Raw genomic sequence first — 16,734 nt, 5'->3', positions numbered from 1 at the left:
ATTTAGATAAGCTCCATGCATTGGAAGCCTAAGGCTCACTGAGACACTCGCTAGCCTTTTTTGTGTTGTTTTTGGACAAATCATAAAATTCTCGCACAGTGGGTATTTAACTGGGTATCAAACTAAGGGAATTGTCGGGATTTTAAGTATTAAATTTTATGTCTGTCATTTTTATTTAATAAGCAGAGTCATTGTTCATTTAATATATGCTTTCAATTTTAGAGGGTTTGTTTAAGATCTGATGATATTAGCAAAAGTGGCTTAATTACTTTTAATGATTTAGGTGCTTTTTTCATGCTTCTTAAAACAAATAATTATAAGGTCCTACGAGATGGATTCCTCATTCTTAGTCTCCATGTAAATTATGGCTAAGGCACAGTTGCAGTTAAAATATAACACAGAACTGGAAATTGAAACCTGTACACTGTTTCATTAAAAATTCACTGATGCTTGTAAAAGACGAAACTTTGCAGTTGCCACTGAGTACTTGCAATTAGGCAAGACAAATTAAACGTTCACTTGTGAAAGTGCTACAAACATGTGATAAAACAGATGCTAGAACAGCAATACAGATTTGTCTCACTGGTAGTTATGGGACATTCGAATTATTGCAGGCTTTTTAGGTTATATTTATGCCCCCCTTCAAAGAAGAGGGTGTACATTGTTTTGCACATGACAGTCGGTCCGTCCAACAAATGGTTTCCGGATAATAACTCAAGAACGCTTAGGCCAGGGATCAGGAAAGTTCATAGGTACATTGATCATGACTTAAGGATGACCCCTATTAATTTTCAGGTCACTAGGTCAAAGTTCAAGGTCACAGTGGCTCGAAGCAGTAAAATGCTTTCAGGATGATAACTCAAGAACGCTTAAGCCTGGGATCAGGAAAGTTCATAGGGCATTGCTCATGACTGACAGATGACCCCTATTGATTTTCAGTACCCTAGGTCAAAGGTCAAGGTCACAGTGACTTGAAACAGTAAAATGGTTTCAGGATGATAACTCAAGAATGCTTAGGGTTAGGATCAGAAAGTTCATGGGGAAATTGGTCATGACCGACAGATGACCCCTATTGATTTTCAGGACTCTAGGTCAAAGTTCAAGGTCTTATGTGACCTGAAGCAGTAAAAATGGTTTCTGGATGATAACTCAATAATGCTAAGACCTGGAATCAGGAAAGTTCATAGGGCCATTGGTCGCGACCAGCAGATGACCCCGATTGATTTTCAGGTCACTAGGTCAAAGTTCAAGGTCACAGTTACTCGAAGCAGTAAAATGGTTTACAGATGATAACTCAAGAACGCTTAAGCCTGGAATCAGGAAAGTTCATAGGGACATTGGTCATGACTGACAGATGACCCCTATTGATTTTCAGTACTCAAGGTCAAAGGTCAAGGTCACAGTGACTTGAAACAGTAAAATGGTTTCGGGATGATAACTCAAGAATGCTTAAGGATAGGATCAGGAAAGTTCATGGGGACATTGGTCATGACTTACAGATGACCCCTATTGATTTTCAGGACTCTAGGTCAAAGTTCAAGGTCTTATGTGACCTGAAGCAGTAAAAATGGTTTCTGGATGATAACTCAATTATGCTAAGACCTGGGATCAGGAAAGTTCATAGGGCCATTGGTCGCGACCAGCAGATGACCCCGATTGATTTTCAGGTCACTAGGTCAAAGTTCAAGGTCACAGTTACTCGAAGCAGTAAAATGGTTTACAGATGATAACTCAAGAACGCTTAAGCCTGGAATCAGGAAAGTTCATAGGGACATTGGTCATGACTGACAGATGACCCCTATTGATTTTCAGTACTCAAGGTCAAAGTTCAAGGTCACAGTGACTTGAAACAGTAAAATGGTTTCCGGATGATAACTCAAGAATGCTTAAGGATAGGATCAGGAAAGTTCATGGGGACATTGGTCATGACTTACAGATGACTCCTATTGATTTTCAGGACTCTAGGTCAAAGTTCAAGGTTACAGTGACCTGAAGCTGTTAAACGGTTTCCCGATGATAACTTAAGAACGCTTAGGCCTGGTATCAGGTTCATTTGGACATTGGCAATGACTGGCAGATGACCCCTTTTGATTTTCAGGTCACTAGGTCAAAGTTCAAGGTCACAGTGACTTGAAGCAGTAAAATGGTTTCAGGATGATAACTCAAGAACGCTTAAGTCTGGGATCAGGAAAGTTCATAGGGACATTGCTCATTACTGACAGATGACCCCCTATTGATTTTCAGTACTCTAGGTCAAAGGTCAAGGTCACAGTGACTTGAAACAGTAAAATGGTTTCCGGATGATAACTCACGAATGCGTCACGCAAGCAATTCTTCTTTAAATTACCAATCATACTCTAATGTATTAACACAATGGCTGCCACTACAACTGACCGTCCATTTGGGGGGGCATGCGTGTTTTACAAACAGCTCTTGTTAATTCTTATTTTCGTAACTGTCAATTAGACAAAATAGACATGTCTCAGGTTGTATGAAAACTAGTCTTAATGCATGTGCCTGAAGTGTCCCTTGGATCTGCAATCTAAACAGCAATCTTTTCCCCAGGATATCACCATAAAATATAAATCCAATTTTGGCAGGTATTAGTTTAGTTAAAATGTGTTTATTGGTCTTCTACCAGTGTAACAAGGGGGGTCTATAAGTTAACCTCAAGTCCGTCCGTGTGTCAATCTCAATCTTGACTCTGTAAAAAAATACTTAAGCTAGGCTGAACTTGGTATTAGGATATCAGGGCATATGGGAAATATGCTTGTTTTGTTCAGCTATTTTGTAAAAACAAATAATTGGTTGCCTTGGTTACAAAAATTGTTGGAAACTTAAAGCTTATTTTTTGCGATTATTAAACAAGTACTCCAGGTCTGTTCAACTTCATGAAACGTTGTATGTGGAAAGAGGACCATAAGAGGAATATGCATGTTAAATCAATTTTTAGTAAACACATGTACACAATTTAAATAAAAAAAAATATTTCTATAGTTACAGAAATTATAAAAAAAAAACTTATATCTGGAACCTGCAATAACTCAACAAGTTTGTAACCTTTGTTGATGAAACTTGGTATATGGATAGAGGACTATACAAGAAATGTGCATGCTGATTTAGTTTTGTATGCACATTGTCCCAAAAATCAGGATCCTGCGATAACTCAAAAAGTATATAAGCTTAGTTGATGACACGCAGCATGTAGATAGAAGGTCAAATGGTGAATATGTATGTTATTTTAGTGTGTGTTTTTTTTTATCAAACAGTTGTGGTTGTTATGGTTACAGAAATTAGAGAAAACTTAAATCTGCGACAACTCGAAAAGTACTTAAGCAAGATTAATTGAAGGCCATATGCATGTAGATCTAATTTCTTTTTTTTTCATAACCAAATTTGGGTTTTAATAGGATTGTAGAAATAATTTTAAATTTATATCTGCATTCTGCCATGACTTGGAAGAACTTACACTATATTAAACATATAGAGATCCTGTTTTTACTCCGACAATATTAACCCAGTAGATGTTGTGTTTGTGATGAAGCTTTTGTTTCAACTCCATTATCGATTTTATTCGTCAGTTTTATTGGTAAAAGCAAAATTGTAATCACTTAAAAGAAGATCTTGACAACAGTCCCAAAATTGGCATCAGACCTTTGACCTAATTGTGCAGTGGGCACAATATCCATTAATCCACAGCAACCTGTGTATTGGCAGAAATAAACGTCCTGCAAGTCAACACAGGCTGATATGGGACAGAAACAAAGCATATGCATTTAGCCCTTTGTTCCATGACACTCCTTCAACATATTTTGTTATGCTACTTTCTTCAGCCAATCCTAAAGGTCTGCTGCTGGCCTCGGACGTGGCTGCCCGCGGCCTTGACATTCCCAACGTGCAGCACGTGATCCACTACCAGGTGCCTCACACAGTGGAGGTGAGATACCTGAAAGTCAGCCTGTGTTTTGTGACCAAATAGGGATCATACTTAACCATTTTCCACTTAGATATGTATTTTTACGCATTTGTAGTCCCTCCAAAAGTTGAATTTAATTAAAGACTTTTTGTGCTAGATTCAAGTTTTAAAGGCTTTATTTCCAACCCACTTATGAGCAGCAAACAGCATTAAACCTGAACAGACTGCGAGTTACTCGCAGGCTGTTCTGTTTTTATGCTGGTTGCAAAAGCCATTTTCACTTTGCTTCTTATGGGGGAAAGGGCTAATTTAGTCTTAGGGTTGTTTTTCGGGGAGAGAAGTAACATCAGCTTGCTCCCGAAAAATGTAAATAACTAAGCCATTTGTATGAACAAATGTTAATAGTATGGTAAGAATACGAAGCATTTGTTTACCAACATACATCTTTCAGAAAGACTTTTTACAACATATTTATCGTTTAAGCTTCAAGTGTTTAATTATTTAGAAGTACATGCTTATTTCAATAATGTAACTAAGTTAGCCGAGTCTTTGCAATATGACTGATCTGGGGAGGACACTGTGTGCATGCATTAAGCCTCATTTACCGGAGGTATTGTCATAGCCAGCTCGTCGTGTCGTGTCGTCGTCCGCGTCGTGCTAAAACCTTAACATTTTGTCAAGGTTTTGAACATTGGCTCTAAAAATCAAAGTGCTTCGACCTACAGCTTTGAAACTTCATATGTAGCTGCACCTTGATGAGTTCTACATGCCACAGTTATTTTTTGGTCACTAGGTCAAGGTCACTGTGACCTCTAAAAAAAAAATAATTCTGAAAAGCTTTCTTTTATTATGCTCCCCAAAAATTTTTGGGGGGAGCATATAGTCACCGTTTCGTCTGTTCGTGTGTGTGTCCATCCATCCGTGCACAATTTTTGTCCGGGCTATTTCTCAGCAATTAATGACCGGAATTCAATGAATCTTTATGGGAAGCTTCACTAACAAGAGGACATGTGCATTTTATCAGCCAGTTCTGGTTGGATGATTTTTCACAGAGTTATGGCCCTTTGAAATTTTCCATTAACTGTACATATAGTGCAATTCTTGTTCGGGCTATTTCTCAGCAACTAATGACTGAAATTAAATGAAACTTTATGGGAAGCTTCACTACCAAGAGGAGATGTGCATATTATCAGCCGGTTCTCGTCGGATGATTTTTCACAGAGTTATGGCCCTTTGAAATTTTCCATTGTACATATAGTGCATTTCTTGTCCGAGCTATTTCTCAGCAACTTATTACAGGAATTCAATGAAACTTTATGGGAAGCTTCACTACCAAGAGGAGATGTGCATATTATCAGCAGGTCATGGTCGGATGATTTTTCACTGAGTTATGGCCCTTTGAAATTTTCTATAAACTGTACATATAGTGCAATTCTTGTCCGGGCTATTTCTCCCCAACTACTGACTGGAATTCAATGAAGCTTTATGGGAAGCTTAACTATCTTGAGGAGATGCACATGTTATTTGTAGGTTCTGGTTAGATGATTTATTTAGAGAGTTATGGCCCTTTGAAATTTTTAAGTTGCTAAACCATCCATCGTATTATTTTGTCCAAAGTTATGCCCCTCAAGACATTTCCTTTTATCTGAATATATAGTGCAATATTGTGACCAAAAAAAACTTTGGGGAGCATCACCCGTCTCCGACGATTTCTTGTTAAAAACTGCACCGGCAGCCCAGCGTGGATCCCGTTATGCGGTGCTCTTGTTGTTTTGCTAGTCATGTGATGAAGTGCTTGTCTGTTTTAGAATTACGTCCATCGCAGTGGTCGTACTGCGCGTGCTAATAAAGAGGGTCTCAGCGTGATGATTGTTGGGCCCGATGATGTGAAGAACTACCGGAAGATTATCAGCACGCTCAATAAAAGTATGGAATGGATAACCCTCTTTGAGACATTTTCATCAGATTGTATTATGGTACAGTTAATAGAGCCCCCTTCTGGGAAAACTGGACTTAATGCGTGGGTCTTAATGCTGGCTTAATGCATGGGTCTTAATGCTGTTAGCACAGGCTCATAAGGGACAACACTTCCCGCTTTTATGGACATTTTCATTTAAAGGTTGTCTCTCCTAAACAAAAATCCAGTCTATGGGGAAAGTGTTGTCCCTGATCAGCCATTGTGGATGGAGAGAAATTGAGTGCTTTTCGGTGCTTTTCGGTGATTGTATGGACCGTTGTGGACTGCCTTTCACAGGCTAATCTGGAATAAAACTTAAAGCACATGCATTAAGTCCTGTTTTCCCAGACCAACACTCAAATGATTTAAAGGTTTAGACAGAGTGACAATTGTCAGATCGTCTGTTTCAATAAATAAAATGTAATTTTACATATTTAAATGAAGCACAATCCGTTTAACAATTCACAGAAACTCGGATTAGTTAGTTTTTTTGCAAGCATGGCTCTCTTTTATGTTTTCTGACTGTGTATATTACATAAAATATATCATCTTTTTTATGCTTCCCCAAAATTTATTTTGGGGGAGCATATAGTCGCTGCTTCGTCTGTCAGTGCGTCTGTCTGTCCGTCCGTCCCTCTGTCCATCTGTGCACAATTTTTGTCCGGGCTATTTCTCAGCAACTAATGACCGGAATTCAATGAAACTTTATGAGAAGCTTCACTACCAAGAGGAGATTTTCTTATTATCAGCTGGTTCTTGTCGGATGATTTTTCACGGAGTTATGGCCCTTTGAAATTTTCCATTAACTGTACATATACCGTAATAACTCTATGTTTTCGGACACTTAAAAATAATTAAATTTTTTCTTGTCCGAAAACTTAGATACGAAAAATATTCACAAAATACAGGTGTCCGAAAACTTAGAGTCGAAAATTGAAGTATCCGAAAATAGCGTCAATTGTATCAACAACTACCGGTAATAGAACGCGCTTGTAAAATACCTAGCCGTATAGTAAAAATTACAGTTATATATGTTTGCACTTCATTTTAAATAATTTTAAATGCTTAATTTATTTAACAGAAAGTTACTACAAGGTTGTACTTTGACCAACGAGTTCAGAAATGAGCATGTGATGTACCGATACTCGCTAGTATGAACCTTAACGCAATAAAAAAAGCAAACTATGAATTCTTCGTTTGTTCATTTCCGATAGTTGTCTAATACCTTCCATTGTTCGTAAAACATGCAATAGGGTGCATCACACTTTGAAGCGTTTAGTATTTGTCAAAGTTATTTTACTGAGAAGGGGTAGTAACATTGCGGTAGATAATTGAACTGTTAATTGACACTACCCCTGGTAATTGTCATAACGCTTATGCTATCGGGCGAAACCATTGTTTAATACCGGTTTACAAGGTTATTTACCCAATAACGCAAATGTAATGGTCCGTTGCCCTCAGGCATGCACCTGCCATGTTTGATGATGTTAATCTGGTTGTTAAACCCCAATGATCGAATTGTCATTAGATATCGAAAACAGGACCGAAATTAAGTAAAATAGCGCTGTAAAATAAACTGTCCGAAAACTTAGAGACATTAATTATGGACGAAAACTCGTGTGTCCGAAAATTAAGAGTCACGGAAAATAATTATTTTTGCTAAAAAAAGGGGTGTCCGAAAACTTAGAGTGTCCGAAAACATAGAGTAATTACGGTAGTGCAATTCTTGTCCGGGCTATTTCTCAGCAACTTAATACCGGAATTCAATGAAACTTTATGGGAAGCTTCACTACCAACAGGACATGTGCATATTATCAGCCGGTTCTGGTCGGATGATTTTTCACAAAGTTATGGCGTTTTGAAATTTTCCATTAACTGTACATATAGGGCAATTCTTATCCTGGCTAATTCTCAGCAACTAATGACTGGAATTCAATAAAACTTTATGGGAAGCTTCACTACCAAGAGGAGATGTGCATATTATCAGCCGGTTCTAATCGGAAAATTTTTCAGAGTTATGGCCCTTTGAAATTTTCCATTAACTGTACATATAGTGCAATTTTTGTCTGGGCTATTTCTCAGCAATTAATGACCGGAATTCAATGAATCTTTATGGGAAGCTTCACTACCAAAAGGAGATGTGCATATTATCAGCCGGTTCTCGTCGGATCATTTTTCACAGAGTTATGGCCCTTTGAAATTTTCCATTGTACATATAGTGCAATTCTTGTCCAAGCTATTTCTCAGCAACTTATTACAGGAATTCAATGAAACTTTATTGAAAGCTTCACTACTTTGAGGAGATGTGCATATTATCAGCCGGTTATGGTCGGATGATTTTTCACCGAGTTATGGCCCTTTGAACAAAATTATAAACTGTACATATAGTGCAATTGTTGTCTGGGCTATTTCTCCCCAACTACTGACTGGAATTCAATGAAGCTTTATGGGAAGCATAACTACCTTGAAGAGATGCACATGTTATTTGTGGGTTCTGGTTAGATGGTTTATTTAGAGAGTTATGGCCCTTTGTAATTTTTAAGTTGCTAAACCATCCATCGTATTATTTTGTCCAAAGTTATGCCCCTCAAGACATTTCCTTTTATCTGAATATATAGTGCAATATTGTGACCAAAAAAAAACTTTGGGGAGCATCACCCGTCTCTGACGGTTTCTTGTTAGATAGAACACAATATTAAGCATAGCTCAGTTACATGTCACAAAACAAAACTTGGATCCTATGCACTAAAATGTTCAACATAATTATATATTGTATATTATTCATAATTATGTACAACTATTCACCACCAATTTTTAAAGATTTATATGGCTTCCTTATTGCCAATAGACTCACTTCCTTGATCTAAATGGAGTATTTTCATTTCAGATGAGGACCTCCCAATGTTTCCGACGGAACAGGAATATGTTGCTGAAATAAGAAATCGCGTGAATCTTGTCCGCAAGATTGAGACAGAAGAGTACAGGTGGGCTTTTACTTGTGTGATTCTTGAAAATTCTTCAACACTTCTAACATTTTCAAGATTTGCACTTTTGTTTTGCCTTTTTAGCTCACCTGTCATGAAGCGACATGGTGGGCTTATGTGACCGTGTGATGTCCGGCATCCGTATGCGTGTGCGTGCGTGCGTCCGTCCGTCAACAATTTGTTTGTGTAGACAGTAGAGGTCACAGTTTTCATCCAATCTTTATGAAATTTGGTCAGAATGTTTATCTTGATGAAATCTGGGTTGGGATTGTATTTGGGTCATCTGGGGTCAAAAACTAGGTCACTAGGTCAAAAACTAGGTCACATAATAGGTCAAATAATAGAAAAACCTTGTGTAGACAATAGAGGTCGCAGTTTTCATCCAATCTTTATGAAATTTGGTCAGAATGTTTATCTTGATGAAATCTGGGTTGGGATTGTATTTGGGTCATCTGGGGTCAAAAACTATGTCACTAGGTCAAATACTAGGTCAAATAATAGAAAAACCTTGTGTAGACAGTAGAGGTCACAGTTTTCATCCAATCTTTATGAAATTTTGTCAGAATGTTTATCTTGATGGAATCTGGGTTGGGATTGTATTTGGGTCATCTGCGGTCAAAAACTAGGTCACTAGGTCAAAAACTAGGTCAAATAATAGAAAAACCTTGTGAAGACAGTAGGGTCACAGTTTTCATCAAATCTTTATGAAATTTGGTCAGAATGTTTATCTTGATAAAATCTGGGTTGGGGTTGTATTTGGGTCATCTGGGGTCAAAAACTAGGTCACTAGGTCAAAAACTAGGTCACATAATCGAAAAACCTTGTGTAGACAATAGAGGTCGCAGTTTATCCAATCTTTATGAAATTTGGTCAGAATGTTTATCTTGATGAAATCTGGGTTGGGATTGTATTTGGGTCATCTGAGGTCAAAAACTAGGTCACTATGTATTGTATTTCTTTTGACCTTGCAGTCAAGGATAACCCATGAAAGTGCAAGCACTTATTTCCAATGGGGTCCTTTTGGTTTTTGCTGAAGAGACAGCAAGCAGAAGAGACAGTATTGAGATACAAGGAGTCCGAGTGCAATACCCTAGCTCTTTGCGAATAGATCCCTTGGTTCTTTTACGTGCTCAGTGTATAGCACTGATACACGCGAGAATAACCTGGGTTTCATATCAGTACATCTTTAGTTGGGTGGGAAAAACTTGAAGCATTTCTGAAATTTCCTGTGCCCCGGCCAGGAATTGAACCAGGGACCTCTGGAATGGTAGACCAGTGTGTTACCACTCGACTACCGCACCACCCCTAGGTCAAATTATAAAAAAAATGTCAACAATTTGTTTGTGTAGACAGTAGGGGTCATAGTTTTCATCTAATCTTTATTAAATTTGGTCAGAAGGTTTATCTTGATGAAATCTGGGTTGGGATTGTATTTGGGTCATCTGGGGTCAAAAACTAGGTCACTAGGTCAAAAACTAGGTCACATAATAGGTCAAATGGGTTTCATATCAGTACATCTCTAGTTGGGTGGGAAAAACTTGAAGCATTTCTGAAATTTCCTGTGCCCCGGCCAGGAATTGAACCAGGGACCTCTGGAATGGTAGACCAGTGTGTTACCACTCGACTACCGCACCACCCCTAGGTCAAATTATAAAAAACTGTCAACATTTTGTTTGTGTAGACAGTAGGGGTCACAGTTTTCATCTAATCTTTTTGAAATTTGGTCAGAATGTTTATCTTGATGAAATCTGGGTTGGGATTGTATTTGGGTCATCTGGGGTCAAAAACTAGGTCACTAGGTCAAAAACTAGGTCACATAATAGGTCAAATGGGTTTCATATCAGTACATCTCTAGTTGGGTGGGAAAAACTTGAAGCATTTCTGAAATTTCCTGTGCCCCGGCCAGGAATTGAACCAGGGACCTCTGGAATGGTAAACCAGTGTGTTACCACTCGACTACCGCACCACCCCTAGGTCAAATTATAAAAAAAAACGTCAACAATTTGTTTGTGTAGACAGTAGGGGTCACAGTTTTCATCTTATCTTTATGAAATTTGGTCAGAATGTTTATCTTGATGAAATCTGGGTTGGGATTGTATTTGGGTCATCTGGGGTCAAAAACTAGGTCACTAGGTCAAAAACTAGGTCACATAATAGGTTAAATAATAGAAAAACCTTGTGTAGACAATATAGGTCGCAGTTTTCATCCAATCTTTATGAAATTTGGTCAGAATGTTTATCTTGATGAAATCTGGGTTGGGATTGTATTTGGGTCATCTGGGGTCAAAAACTAGGTCACTAGGTCAAATAATAGAAAAACCTTGTGTAGACAATAGAGGTCACAGTTTTCATCCAAGTTTTATAAAATTTGATCAGAAAGTCTATCTTGATGAAATCTGGGTTTGGATTGTATTTGGGTCACCTGGGGTCAAAAACTAGGTCACTAGGTCAAATAATAGAAAAACCTTGTGTAGACAATAGAGGTCACAGTTTTCATCTCATCTTTATGAAATTTGGTTAAAATGTTTATCTTGATGAAATCTGGGTTGGGATTGTATTTGGTTAGTCAGGTGAGCGATTCAGGGCCATCATGGCCCTCTTGTTTATATCTGCATCACTGTTTTCAGGTGGATTTTAGTCCAGAAGCCATAGTAGTGACTTGATCCCCTCCCCTCTTTTCTGTGTTACTTAACTCTTCACTGAGAAAAGTTAGAACTAATCCAGTAAGGGACATGATTAACCAATTACTGTATCAGTTAGGAACATGATATAACCCCCCCCCCCCCCAGTTTTTCTATGCCATTAAACTCTTATCCCAAACCAGTAAGGAACATGATTTACTCCACATGTTTGTGTGCCACATAAGTCTCTACTGAACATACTTAGGACCATGATTCTGCCCCTGTTTTTGTGTGCCAGGTTCAAGAAGAAGAAGCGTCAGAATGAATGGTTTGAGAAGGCAGCCGAGGAGGCAGGGATAGATATAGACGATGAAGGGCTGTATCCTTTACTGGCATTAGGGCTTCTTTAATTCCTTGTTATTGGAAACCAGAGCTTTATACCTGAAGTACTAGACACATTCTAAAAAAACACACAAACAAACATGTAACAAATGAACCTTGCTGCAGGAAAATACTGATTTTTAATGAATGTGCATACAATGTTGTCCCAGATTAACCTGTGCAGTCCTCAAAGGCTAATTAAAGACAACACTTTCTATTAGATAACATCATGCTACAAATTAAGACTTGCAGTGTCTTTGTTTTGTATATGTAATATCAAGCTTACCATAAGATTCTTAACACATGACAAACTGGATAAGAAATAGGTTTGAATTAGGCTTTCACAAATTTTTCTTCCGGTATCTTTTCTTATTGGCAGTTGAAAAAGCTGATGGCTGCGGATAATTTTGTAGATTAAATATGACACCATTTGATAGTTTTGATTATTGAAACCTCTGACACTTACTTTGTTTCTTTCTTTCATTATCTGTGTTTTATTTATACTCAATGTGTTCTACTGCTTGTATCAGGCATCATCACTGTCATTATGGCAACCAAGAGGGTTTTTTAAGTTTTGAAAAGCAATCTGTAACATGGCCTTTGATTTTAATTTTACTATCTTATTCTTTGGGTTGTTGCTATGGAATTGTCTTGACTATTTGTTAAGAGTCTTGAGTAGACTACCATGGGTTTGAATTTAAACCTTTTTATTTCAACACAACTGCATTGAAAGCCTAATTCTCATTGAGATCCTTTGGATTGCATTTCCTGGGTAGAACCAGTCTTTGAGGTTGTCAAAACATAGAATAATACTTGTAGTAGAGCCTTGTGCAGAGAAAACTGGATTAATGCATTTTCGGAAAGTTTTTTACAAAATAAGTGTGTGCAGCCTGCACAGGCTTATCAGGTTGTGTGCAGTCTGCACAGGCTAATCAGGTTGTGTGCAGTCTGCACAGGCTAATCAGGTTGTGTGCAGTCTGCACAGGCTAATCAGGTTGTGTGCAGTCTGCACAGACTAATCAGGTATAACACTTTGAGCTGTTTTGGATTTTTTTTTGTCTAAAAGAAGTATCGTCAAAACAAAAAAATGCAGTCTGGGCAGAAATTGTTGTCATTGTTTAGCCTATGTGGAATACACAGGCTTATCTGGGACTACACTACGCACATGCATTAAGCACAGTATTTGCAGACCAAGGCTCAGTAAAAACAGAATCGACCTTGACCTTTGGCCTTAGATTGGATGATATAGGAGACGACGTGGCGCAGGCCAAACATCAACAGTATCTGCAGCGTATGAAGCACGAGCTGGCCCTGATGCTCAAGCAGCCTGTGCACACCCACTCCTCCTTCACAAAGTACCCAACAAAGTCCGGGAGACTGGTACTCCCAGCAACAGACGGTAAGTGACTTAAGTAAACAGGTAAAAAAGCTCTTCAATCTTCAAAGAAATGGCGGGAAATCATTGGCGCTACCTTAAAAAAGGGTAGTTATCAACTACTTGTTTAAGTATGTGCACTTAATACAAGTAAACCAGGAAAAATGTAAGTTGGTTAACTGACCACATTGATATGACCAAGATACTGTTCATACGGAAAAACAATTCACAACTAACAAACAAATCATGTCCATATGAAAGAATGAGTATGTGATATTTTGAAATCAAACATTTTTTTTTTCTGTAAATGATTTAGAAATTTTAGTAAAACTTACTTTGTCAAGAAATGGCAATCAAGTTAATGTCATGCCAAAGACATGGTGAAAAAGACATTTAAATCACTTTTCAATTCCTGGTTTGATTAGATTTTCTTATGAATATTTATAATACCCTTCTCCAAAGCAAAATTAAGCTATTCCTCTCTAATTTGAAAAAGGTTGGATATTACTGTTTTAGTCTAAAAGCATGCAATGTCATTCAAAAGTGTTTGTTAGTATCTATCATCAGGGTTAGTAGATTTGCTGGTAACCTTGGAGCCATAAACTAAAACGTAATACATAAAGGTTTATATTTTCAGTCAATACTAAAGATGCCCTTACACAGATCAAGAAGAGCAGGAAATCTGATGAAGAAAAGGTCAAAGATCAAGGTGAGGTCACCAAACCAATGTCAAGGTCTCAGAAACGTCGACTACAAAGACTGAAAAAACGACTTGAAACGGCAGAAAATGAGCCAAAGACAGCAGAAATAGAGCAAAAGACAGATTTATAGTGTAAATTTGTTGTCTTTTAATGGAGACATGTAGTTATGAATCTTTCGTTTTTAAAATACAGTATCAAAAACGATAAATTCTTTACCTGGTTGGGTTATTTCGAAATCACTTCTCTTAACACTTTTTGCAGAAGTTTGCATTAATTTTGTGATTAAAGGACTTGTGATAGGCATGGACAAATTTGAAACTTGATGTCCATTTTAAACAAACAGTTATTTGACCAACAAGAAATCTATTGCTTTATATAAAATACAAGTCAGTAGCTTAGGGAACAAAACTTAAGCCATATATTTTAGTCTGAAAACATGAATTTTACATTGAAAGTATGAAAAACCAATTTGCCAATAACAACAGTCTGTCTGCCCCAAAATTGTGCTGGTTCCCGTAAGTTTGGTAATCAGCCGACAAGTCCAGGAACAGCCCGGTAGTTGACTGCCAGTAGCTGTAGGAGGCTGGCGGGGGCGTTGATAGCGAACAGAGAGTACTCCCGGCCGCAGTTAACCAGGCCTGTAAGGGGGAATATAAGTCCGGAATGTGGCTCTATTGGGCATTGTCGGCTTAGGTAGTACTTAAAAGTACCCCGTGTATCATTTAAGAATACTAAAGTCCCTGGGTAACGTAAAATTTTATACTACCCCAGGCAGGGTATGATCTGGTTCCTTTTAGCGTTCTTTCGTACCCAGGTTACGTTGAAGAATGCTTAAGAGTACCTGGGGTACACATAAGAAGTACAAGAGCCGACAATGACCAATTGAGTGTGATTGTGATGATGACTGACTATATTTATTCAAAAGGCCGTTGTGTATGTTCTTATGTTTATACGAGTTTTCCAAAGTCTGTATTTCATTAGCCTTTGTTGATTTGTCTTTGCTCAAAACCAGATGATAAAACTAAATCTGAAGAGCTGCATTTTTGAAATGAAATAAAGGAACATTACAAAGCACACTTAAACTTGCGTGTGTACGACAGACAGAATAGAATGAGTTTAACCTTGCACAAAATCACGCTTGTGTATAACTGAAAGAAATAGTTTAACCTTTAAAAAGCTCCATAGGAACATAATCGGCCCGCATTCGGTCGTAAACGAAGGTGACCCAGTTAATATGGGTCGTGGTGTCCGACACCGGGATGGTTGTGGTAACTATGGTGGAAAGCGCTACAGAAACGTCTGATGTTGATCGCGGTGTTACCATGGTTACGGTTGCCTGACGACGAATCTTGTAGCTGTAGTAGTTATCGCGAACATAGCTGTAGAAATGGCATAATGTTAAAATTATATTAATATTCACTTCAAAATTCTGTAAAGAAACGAAAGACACAACCTGCAAAAGCGTCGCGTTTACGCAATTGGTGACGTGCATGTAAGTTTTGGTGTTGTTGAAAATTTCGGCTGCGTAAATAGACCAATATAAAACAACTGACAGCCATATTAAGCAACACAAGATTTTGGACAAATCTATTTAAAGGTTAAAATACATTCATTCAAACTACACGGGCTTCTCTGTTTTCGTTCCGTTTATGACGTAATGCGACATTAAACATTCGGCGACACTTTCCGCATGAATTACATAACGAAATTGTTTCTACGAAAAGACTTCATTTAAACGAAAAATACCGAAAAAGTGGAGAGTGTAGTCCCTGATTGGATGAGATGACACATTACGCACATGCCTCAAACCCAGTTTTCACTGAATGCGACACGTATATGTTACATGCAGTATACACACATGATATGGCGCCTGAAAACCAAATCGAGTAAAAATGTACATCGTTAAACTTGAAGTAAATTGAATGATTACTACGCTACGTACTGTGCCAGGGGAATGCAACCTCTCTCCACGATGGAGGATAGGGGCCCGCGTCTGTGGGGCACGGCCGCAGCGACAACAAGCAGAGAACTTATGATCACAGCGCGCAGGAAAATCATTGTATCCATATGTATGTACCGGCACGAACTTTGCGCTCAGTTGAATGACATTTAGCAACAGAGATAAGGCGCAGTTCCTTGCGAAAGATAGTGCGAATGTTGAATTAATTGCACTTCACAGAATCATTATATGTACTTGTCCGCGAGAGTAAATTTAATGTGCACATATAAAATTTTCAAAATAACAAAAAATAAAAGTGTATATTTAGATCGAAAAAATGTTGTATTTACAATACTATTGACTGAGACCCGCCTTCGCGTAAGTTTTCAGCTCGTTTACGATGCGAGGCTAGAAACCACAATAACTATGAAGTGCAAAGATAGTTGTTTCTTATTGTTTACGCTAATATTTTGTTTTATTGAATACACACCTTGTCATGTTAATTGTCGTTTTTTTTTTCGGAAATGCCATGCATCATACACTCAAACATGGGTGCCTTGAACCGAACTAACAACATTGCTATCAATGTCATCGTAAATGCTTTAATCCCCGTCTTCCCAGAACTAGTCTCAAATACTGTTTTTCCATGCACTGGTTTATATAACCAGTATTAAATAAAAACAAGAGCACCACATAACGAGTGCCAATGACCTTGACCTAGTGACCCATTAAATGGGTGTGGCGATTAAAACTCATCAAGGTGCAGCTACATATGAAGTTTCAATGTTGTAGGTGGAAGCACTTTCATTTTAGAACCAATGTTCAAAAGGTTAACAAAACGTTAAGGTTTTAGCACGACG

The 16,734-nt window shown here is 38.0% G+C and overlaps 2 protein-coding genes across 2 annotated transcripts in view; one reads left to right on the top strand and one right to left on the bottom strand.

The window, feature by feature from the left end:
* LOC127862765 (ATP-dependent RNA helicase DDX24-like) overlaps positions 1–15,011 on the top strand; it is a 34,829-nt gene extending 19,818 nt beyond the window's left edge. The window contains exons 14-19 of the mRNA XM_052402019.1: positions 3,834–3,937; positions 5,725–5,842; positions 8,761–8,857; positions 11,777–11,857; positions 13,095–13,258; positions 13,872–15,011. Of these exons, the coding sequence (XP_052257979.1) occupies positions 3,834–3,937; positions 5,725–5,842; positions 8,761–8,857; positions 11,777–11,857; positions 13,095–13,258; positions 13,872–14,065 (758 nt within the window). The 3' untranslated portion in view covers positions 14,066–15,011. The remainder of the gene's footprint in view (positions 1–3,833; positions 3,938–5,724; positions 5,843–8,760; positions 8,858–11,776; positions 11,858–13,094; positions 13,259–13,871) is intronic.
* LOC127862781 (uncharacterized) lies at positions 14,331–16,058 on the bottom strand. The gene is made up of 3 exons (XM_052402055.1): positions 15,878–16,058; positions 15,103–15,314; positions 14,331–14,573 (listed from the first exon to the last, which is right to left on the bottom strand). Exons 1-3 carry the CDS (start codon positions 16,000–16,002, stop codon positions 14,464–14,466), a joined length of 447 nt encoding a protein of 148 aa, XP_052258015.1. The 5' UTR covers positions 16,003–16,058; the 3' UTR covers positions 14,331–14,463.
* Between the last annotated feature and the right edge of the window lie 676 nt (positions 16,059–16,734).

Source organism: Dreissena polymorpha, chromosome 16 (assembly GCF_020536995.1).
Source record: "Dreissena polymorpha isolate Duluth1 chromosome 16, UMN_Dpol_1.0, whole genome shotgun sequence".
Classification (NCBI taxonomy): domain Eukaryota; kingdom Metazoa; phylum Mollusca; class Bivalvia; order Myida; family Dreissenidae; genus Dreissena; species Dreissena polymorpha.
Note: the sequence above shows the minus strand (reverse complement) of the source record. Positions and strands in the feature narration are given on the sequence as shown.

Coding starts and splice junctions, on each gene's coding strand:
- LOC127862781 (XM_052402055.1), bottom strand. CDS start 16,002: ATGGATACAATGATTTTCCTGCGCGCTGTGATCATAAGTTCTCTGCTT. Junction 15,315..15,877: donor GGTTGCATTCCCCTGGCACA/GTACGTAGCGTA, acceptor CCATTTCTACAG/CTATGTTCGCGATAACTACT. Junction 14,574..15,102: donor TCCTATGGAGCTTTTTAAAG/GTTAAACTATTT, acceptor TCCCCCTTACAG/GCCTGGTTAACTGCGGCCGG.